At 46.1% G+C, this 9073-nt stretch overlaps 1 protein-coding gene across 1 annotated transcript; it reads right to left on the bottom strand.

The window, feature by feature from the left end:
- Positions 1–6514: 6514 nt before the first annotated feature.
- Positions 6515–8833, bottom strand: LOC129149737 (thymosin beta-4-like). The gene is made up of 2 exons (XM_054718647.1): positions 8815–8833; positions 6515–6651 (listed from the first exon to the last, which is right to left on the bottom strand). Exons 1-2 carry the CDS (start codon positions 8831–8833, stop codon positions 6515–6517), a joined length of 156 nt encoding a protein of 51 aa, XP_054574622.1.
- Positions 8834–9073: the final 240 nt, after the last annotated feature.

Raw genomic sequence — 9073 nt, 5'->3', positions numbered from 1 at the left:
GGGAGAGCAATACATTCTCCATGAGACATCTCCCCAACCCCAGCGCCCTACCCTTTTCCTTAATCCAGTAATCACGTGTGTAATTATTTGTTCTTTGATGTCCTCCCCTAGCCTGTGGCTTTTGTCTTTCTTGCTCCCTGCTGTGGCCAAGGGCGTGGCACACAGTAAGTGCTCAGTAAAGAGACCCCAGTTCCCATCACCCATGTCAGCCCCGGCTAGAGCTCTAGGTCTCATGGAAACCGAGGCTGGGGGGCGCAGTGCGGGGCGCAGTGGGAAGAACCACCATCCAGGTCTGGCCCTTCCTGGCCTGTGGTCCTCAGGGCCTCTCTCTCTGCCTCCCGTTAACCTCCAGGGGTTCCGGGAGCAGGTTGGGCAGGGATATCTGCAGAGGTTTTTGCACGTGGTGATGACAGGACACCCTGCCTTCTATGATGTCAGGACACCAGAGGAAATGCGTGGTGGGCGTGAGAGCGCCTTATATACATTTTAAACAATAATCCTCACCCGAGGATAAGTTTTTATTGATTTTAGAGAGAGAGGAAAGGGGAGAAAGAGAGAGAGAGAGAGAGAGAGAGAGAGAGAGAGGTGAGAAACATCCATTGTCTGCCTCCCGAATGAACCCCGATGAGGGACCAAACCCGAAACCTTTTGGTGCACAGGGTGACCCTCCCGCCCACTGAGCTGCCGGCCAGGGCACAGCTGGAACTCTCATACATTTCTGGTGAGAATACAGCCACCGAGGAAAACACTTCCTTATGAAGTTAACTACACATTTACCATACGCGTCTGCAATTGCTCACCTAAGTACTCACCTTAGAGAAATGAAAAGTTAGATTTACACAAAACTCCGTACAGTCATATTTATAGCAGTTTTTATTTTATTAATAGCCAAAACCTGTAAACAACTCAAATGTCCCTCAACTGGGAAATGTACACACACACTGTGAACAGCCATATAGTATAGTAGAATACTACTCAGGAATAAGGCACAAAGGATGGATACAACATGGGTGAACCTCAAATGCATTATATTCCGTGAAAGAAGCCAGACTCAAAAGACTGCAGATCACATGATTCTCTTCATGTGACATTCAGGCAAAAGCAAAACCATAGGGAGAGAAAACAGGTCAGTGGTTGCCAGGGGCTGGGAGGGGGGCTGATGTGACAGGGGAGGGTGTAGAATTTACTTCTAAGGAGCATGTGAAATTTAGGGGGATGATAGAATCATGTTATCTCTTCTTTATGGTGATGATTACATGATTAACTGTATATGTTTGTCAAAACCTGCAGAACTGTCCATAAAAAGGGTGCTTTTCACTATATGTAAATTATATCTAATTTTTTAAATTATAACATAGGGGAAAGAAAGTGTACAAGTGTGATGGGCCAAATCGGTGAGCAACATTCAGATCAGTGACTAATAGTCATTCATGTATTCATTCAATAAATATTTCTTCGAAGCCCACTTTGCACAAGGCTTTGTGCTGGGCATGGGGGCATGAGACTGAAGAATTTAGACACTGTCCCTAATATTTCAGCACTAAGATTTGATCACATCAATGAATTAAATCTCAGAAAGGGTGGTGTTTAGGAACCTGAGATTCAAACTCAGATATTCTTGGATGAAAGTCTTGTCTTGCCCTGACCGGTTTGGCTCAGTGGATAGAGTATCGGCTTGTGGACTGAGGGGTCCCAGGTTCGATTCTGGTCAGGGGCATGTACCTTGGTTGCGGGCACATCCCCGTTGGGAGGTGTGCAGGGGGCAGCTGATCAATGTTTCTAACTCTCTATCCCTTTCCCTTCTTCTCTGTAAAATATCAATTAAAATATATTAAAAAAGAAAGTCTTGTCTTCCCCCACAGTCACTGTGTGACCTTGGGCAAATGGTTTCTCCTTGCTGGGCCTGTTTCCTCATCTGAAAAATAGAAATAAGCATAGTAGCTACCTCTGAGGACTATTGTCAAGATTAAATGACAGAATGCATAAAACGTGCCTGATACAAAGAAAGAGCTTAGTACACATTAATAGCCTCCCCATCTCAGTTGGTTTTCACCAAGGTAGATACAAGATATGGAGGCATTTTCTTAAAAACATGAAGCTATAAATGGCGAGTAGGTTTCCAGGCTCCACCATGAACCCCTACTTTATAGCCACCACGGCAGGTTATAGAGACATCTCCTCTTCTACCGTCTGCTTTTACGTTCTGCTCTGCGTTAGCGGCAAGGTGGACATCTAGCTGTTCTTTGTAGGTCAAGGTTTTTTTGCAAACCCGGAGCTGCCTACATCTTGCCAATTGGAATTCCCAGCCCAGGCCAAGCGGCATCCCGCCTTTGCTCCTCTGCTGCCCCCTTGAGGCCGCTTTGGTATAGAAGGTGTTAGGTCTGTGTGAGTGAGTTGCCTGGGCAGAGGGGAAATACATTCACTGTATTTGAGTGGGTGAGCCACAGCACAATTACAAATTTAAAAATTTGCCTCAGGCACCTTTTCTTTCTTTTTGAGAGAGAGAGAGAGAAAGGAAGGGAGAGGGATAGAGAGATGGAAACATCGATGAGAGAAACATCCATCAGCTGCCTCCTGCACGCCCCCTACTGGAGATTGAGCCCGCAACCCCGGGCATAGGCCCTGCCCTGGAGTGGAGCTGGTGACCTGAAGCGCAACATCTTGACATAATAAAACGGCGGTTGTTTTGAGCCACAAAGCTATGGAGTGTCTGTTGCACGGGAATAGATAACAACCATAACCACAGACCAACAGAAACTTCTGCTCCATACACAGAGCAATGCGAGAGGACTGAAGCCAAGGGCATTGGGCTCTGGGTCCAAGTAAGCACCACAAGAGACAGAACCTGAGCCAGGCCTCTGTCTGAAGCCAGCGACAAAGGATGGCACTCTGCCCCTGGGGAGCAAAAATAAAATGGCAGGGGTCCCTGCCTGGGACTCTGGCTTAGAGAAAGCGGTGGGTGCGGGGAGGGAGGACAGGGATTCAGAGCTTTAGCGTGCACAGCGAATGCTGAAGCAAGCCTCCTGCTGGCTCCTCACCTGAGGCCGAATGTCCCCAGTGTGTCCCTGAGGGGGAACCCTAAAATGCCACTGTGAGGTCTGCTTCTGGATCGTGGGCCGGGAACCTGGGTAGAGGCAACAACAATCCAAGCCTGGACAGACAGGGCAAGCACAGAGGGAGAGAGAAAGACAAGGACAAGGGAAAACAAAACCCTGCCCTCCACGTGAGGCTGGAAACCCAAATTCCAAAAGCCTTATTGAATTCCCATGGGCACAAATTCACCACTCACAGCAAGCAGGCCATGAAGCCACTGCAGATGAGATGAAGTTAGAGAAAGATAAGACTTTATCCTATATAATAAAAGGCTAATATGCAAATCGACCAAACGGTGGAACCACAGGTCGCTATGATGTGCACTGACCACCAGGGGGCAGATGTTCAATGCAGGAGCTGTCCCCTGGTGGTCAGTGCACTCCCACAGGGGGAGTGCTGCTCAGCCAGAAGCCGAGCTCACAGCTGGCAAGCGCAGTGGCAGTGGTTGTGGGAGCCTCTTCTGTCTCTTGGCAGCATTAAGGATGTACAACTGCGGGCCTAAGCTGTCAGTCAGACATCCCCCGAGGGCTCCCCCCTGACTGCTAGAGGGTGCAGGCTGGGCTGAGGGGACCCCCCCACCCCTGAGTGCACCAATTTTGTGCACCGGCCTCTAGTCTTTAAAATAAGCATCTCTGGAACCCTCAGAGAGAGAATATTAAGAAGAAAAAGAACAGAACCAACAGTATGAAAGTCTAGATAGCCAAACAAATTAAAATGCTAGGAAAAAAAGAATGGATGGCAAAAAGGACCAAAAAAGAAGGAAGGCGTGAACCCAGAGAGGTGAGCTTCCCGGACACGGTGTCTGCTCCCTGCTGCCCTGAAATGGTAACAGCCTTGAGGTGGAACTGGAGACCAGGGAGGCGGCACAGTCTGATTTGGACCCCACAGGAGGCTTTGATGTCCAGAGGTACATGCTCTCCGTGGCGGCCTGAGCCAGAGGGCAGAGGGCAAAGAACGCAGGCTGTCTTGGGCTTCATCCAGGATAGCGGGGGACCCTGACTTTATCCAGCCAGCCCTCCTGCCCAAATTCACTCTGCCTGCCTACTCTGAAGAATCCCAGATTGAGAATTTCGCTTCAAATGGTGCTGGGTTGGTGGCCCCCTCAAGGCCCAGGAAAATGCAAATCTTCTCAATCCAAGCCTTGGAAAATTCCAGCAGATAAAATTTCCCCAAATACGAGCTCAAAGGTAAAAAAAAAAAATCACAAAACACACAAATAAACAAGATAGCAAGATAAAAATCAGCAGAAATAATAAGTAGCAGAATCAGGCCAGCAAAGGATTCAGATGTCATGATCCTGATATAAAATGGGAATATTTGACATACTGAAGAACTAATGAAGGAATCAACAGGATGAGAGAGGGACTAGAGACCCTCAAAAACAATCCGGCAGAAATTAAAAAGAACCGCCCTGGCTGGTGTGGCTCAGTTGGTTGGCGCGGTGTCCATAAATCAAATGGTTGCAGATTAGATTCCTGGTCAGGGCACATACCCAGGTTGAGGGTTCAATCCCCGGTCAGGGTGGGAGGCAACCGAGCAATATCTCTCTCTTCCTTCCTCTCTCCCTAAAAAACAAAATTCAGCTGAGGAAATTTGAAGATCTAATTGGCTTTATTAAATGATTCATAAAATCAGGCAGATCTCATCTAGCAAGTAGAGATTCCCCGAGGAATCATTTAAAATAGAAAGCAGGGTGGGGCACGGAAGTCACTAGCAAAGGAAAAATGAAAGTTCATTGGAGGAAAGTAAGAGTTTAGGGTGAAATAGCTTCTCATTGGCTGAGCTGTGGCCCTTTCCTTCCTTCCTTCCTTCCTTCCTTCCTTCTTTCCTTCCTTCCTTCCTTCCTTCCTGCCTGCCTGCCTGCCTGCCTTCCTTCCTTCCTTCCTTCCTTCCTTCCTTCCTTCCTTCCTTCCTTCTTTCCTTTCTTTCTGGCTGTGGCATTTTCTATTGTCTGGGCTTATTGCAGGCCAAGAAGAAAACCTTCCTTCTTGCTGCGGGTAGGGAAGTAAATGCACCTCCATTTGGAGATGCCAAGTATGTCTCTTCCTGTTCAGGGTAATTGAGAATGAGCGGTAGGGCACGGGAGCTCCCCCTACAGGCCTTCCTGACTGCAATTTTAGTTGCGGTTATTAACTTTCACCATCGCAAATCAAATAGATGCAAAATCTATTCCATTAAAAATTAACAGAACCTTAAGTTATTCTGCAACGTAATGAATGTACATACCTCACGCTGAAATCGAAAGATCAACCCGGCTGGCGTAGTTCAGTGGTTGAGCATTGACCTGTGAACCAGGAGATCATTGGTTTGATTCCTGGTCGGGACACATGCCCGGGTTGTGGGCTTGATCTCCAGTATGAGACATATAAGAGGCAGCTGATCAATGGTTCTCTCTAATCATTGAGGTTTCTATCTCTCCCTCTTCCTTCCTCTCTGAAATCAATCAAAATATATTTTAAAAAAAAGAAAATAGAAAATACTTAAAACTAAAAAAACAACATGTAAAATTATAATTTGGGGGATACAGTGAAAGTAGTATGCAGAAGGAATTTTTAAAATCTTAAATGCTTACACTAGAAAAAAGGCTGAAAATTAATGAGTAAAGCAACCAAATTAAGAAATCAGATGAAGATCCACAGAGTGAACCACCCAAAATTAGAAACAAAAAAATTTATAAAAATAAAAACATAAATTAATGAATAGAAAAAAAATATATAATAAAGCTAATAAAGCCAAAAGCTGGTACTCTGAAAAGATAAAAAACTTGACAAATTTCTTTTTATTTTCAGGTTTTAAAGCTTTGAATTTGCATATTAAAATTGTGCATTCCAATAATTAAAATCATTTGAACAACAACAAAAAGGGCACTCTGATTAAACTACATCTTCTTATTTTTTATTTTTTAAAAAATATATATTTTATTGATTTTTACAGAGAGAAAGGGAGAGGGATAGAGAGTTAGAAACATCAATGATAGAGAAACATTGATCAGCTGCCTCCTGCACACCTCCTACTGGGGATGTGCTTGCAACCAAGGTACATGCCCTTGACGGGAATCGAACCTGGGACCCTTCAGTCCACAGGCTGATGCTCTATCCAATGAGCCAAACCGGTCAGGGCTAAACTGCATCTTACAGCCCACAGGACGCCGTGGACCAGTTTGGTTTTTACTCCAGATTTCACCCTCGTTTCACCCAGCACATCCTTCACCAGCATGTGAGTTCCCCCTTCCCCGCCAGCCAGCCAGGCGCGGGGAGCGGCGGGGCGGCTTCGTTGTCAGAAGTTCTGATGTGAAAAGGGCAGCACAGTCACTTAAACTGACCCAACCTCTTGGCGTCTTGCAAAGGTAGCAGCTCCAAGAAGTAAAGTAAGAAGGCACTGCTTGGGGAACGCACAGTGCATACAGGCGGCGCGTGCCTCCTTACGATTTGCCTGCTTGCTGCTCCTGTTCAGTCTTTTCTTTTGGAGGCAGGGGATTTTTCTCTTGCGTCTCTGTCTTCTTCAGTTTCGACTCAGTGAATTTCCCAGTCTCAGCCGTATCGGGCTTGTCAGACCTGGCTGCAGAGGAAGCCCAGTGAGGTGCGTGGACGAGAGGAGTCCGATCTGCTCCGTGACCGCCGCCGAGTGGACAAATTTCTTGTAAGATTGATATACAAAAAAGAAAGCTTGAATAAACAATATTAAGGATAAAAAAAGAGTCCATACCTACTGCAGCAGAGATTTAAAATAATGATAATAAAATGATAGCAAGAGAATATTGTGAACAACTTTCTGCCAATAAATTTGAAAATAGACAAAAACAAACAATTTCCTACGTATTTATAGGAAAATATAACTTACCAAAACTAATCTATAGTCCTATAATCATTTAAGAAGCTGAAACAATGGTTAAAAATCTAGCCACAAATAAAATACAAGGCCGATGCCAGCCGGGCCCCAAATGATTTTATAAGTGAACTAGAGGCCCAGTGCACTGCTGCCTCCTGCACGCCCCCTACTGGGATTGAGCCAGAAACCCAGGCATGTGCCCTGAGGGAGAATCAAACCGTGACCTCCTGGTTCATAAGTTGGTGCTCAACCACTGAGCCACACTAGCCAGGCTGTAATCCTCCTATCTAATAAAGAGGGAATATGCAAAGTGACCATCACACCATCACAAAATGGCGGCACCCAGTCCCCTCAGCCCTGCTGAAGTCCCCCAGTCCTTTCAGCCCCATGGCAGGGGAGGGCAGGCACACAGTGCGACCAGACCCACCCTCAGCTCCGCAGCCCCCTAGAGCTGGCCCGAGGCACAGGCAAGCCTCAGATGGTGGCTGCCCAGCCACCCAGGGCCGCCTGAGGCTCAGGTAACCAGGGCCAGCCAAGGCTTGCACTGCCAGCAGTGGCAGCAGCAGAGGTGTGATGGGGATATCGCCTTCCCCTGATTGCTGGGTCGACTCCTGCCCCTGAGGGCTCCCGGACTGTGAGAGGGGGCAGGCTGGGCTGAGGGAATCCCCCTCCAGTGCATGAATTTTCACCGGGCCTCTAGTCTTTAAATAAATAGGATTATAGCATTTGTGTTGTTCCATATTTGCTGTCTTTATTGAGCCATGTGTCTTGAAAGTCTTTTCATGTTTCTGGATACAGAGCTGCCTACTGGCTAACGGGCTGTGCACGATTTCCCTGTGCAGAAACATCATATGTCACCCCAAGATATGCCTCTTTGACACAGAATTATTTTGAGGCCACATTCAGAGGTTCTAGGTGGACATATATTTTGGGGACCACTATTCAATCTACTGCAAGATCCATATTTATTAATTGTTCCAGGTAGTGAACCAGTGTCTCTAACTCTGTCTGCTAAATGGTCCATGCTCTCCCCACTGGTTTGCAGTGTCACCTGTTCATGGACCAAGTTCCCATTTGTAGCTGGCTTATGTCCGCTCTGCATTCTAGCCCATTTTTCTGTCTGGTTTTCTGCCTCTTCATGGTTTTATTACTGTGATTTTGTAATATGTCTTCTTTTTCTTTCTATTTTTATTGATTCCAGAGAGGAAAGGAGAGGGAGATAGAAACATCAATGATGAGAATCATTGATCAGCTGCCTCCTGCACACCCCTCACTGGGGATCGAGCCTGCAACCCAGGCATGTGCCCTTGGCCAGAATTGAACCTGGGATCCCTCAGTCCACAGGCCAACGATCTATCCACTGAGCCAAACCAGCTAGGGCTGTAATATATCTTAATATTTGGTAGAGCAAGTTCTCTTCTTGGCTCCATTTTTTATTTTTATTTTTTTCAAAAATGCCTTCCATTTGTAAGGACCTTGATTTTTCATATAAATCTTAGGATCAGTTTATGAGTCCCTCCCCTCCCCCCCCACCTTGGGATTTTGGTTGAAATCCTTTACATATTAATTTGGAGACAACTGACATTTTAAAGACATTAGGTTAGTCCATCCATGAATTGATTATGTCCCTCCATTTAGTCAGATGTTCTTTTTATGACCTTTACTAGAATATAAGTGTCGTTGATAGGGTAATTAGGTAGGGAGGAGCACTCTACAATTTACAATTGGCACATTTTTATATACCCTCTTTCCCTGGAGTCCTATTATCTATACTTACAGAAAAGGAAACTGAGGCTGAGAAAGGTGAAGAATACACCAGGGACCTCCCCAAGGACACATAGTAGTGACTGAGCTGAGACCAGGTCCCCGGCCCAGCCCCTGGTATGCGTGTACCTTGCATATTGTGTACCATCCCCCTTTGCCCAGCCCAGTTAGGGCAGTGGTCGGCAAACTCATTAGTCAACAGAGCCAAATATCAACAGTACAACGATTGAAATTTCTTTTGAGAGCCAATTTTTAAAAAAATATATATTTTATTGATTTTTCACAGAGAGGAAGAGAGAGGGATAGAGAGTTAGAAACATCGATGAGAGAGAAACATCGATCAGCTGCCTCCTGCACACCCCCTACTGGGGATGTGCCCGCAACAAAG

This window comes from Eptesicus fuscus, chromosome 7, assembly GCF_027574615.1.
Source record: "Eptesicus fuscus isolate TK198812 chromosome 7, DD_ASM_mEF_20220401, whole genome shotgun sequence".
Classification (NCBI taxonomy): domain Eukaryota; kingdom Metazoa; phylum Chordata; class Mammalia; order Chiroptera; family Vespertilionidae; genus Eptesicus; species Eptesicus fuscus.
This window is presented reverse-complemented; position numbering and strand designations above follow the sequence as displayed.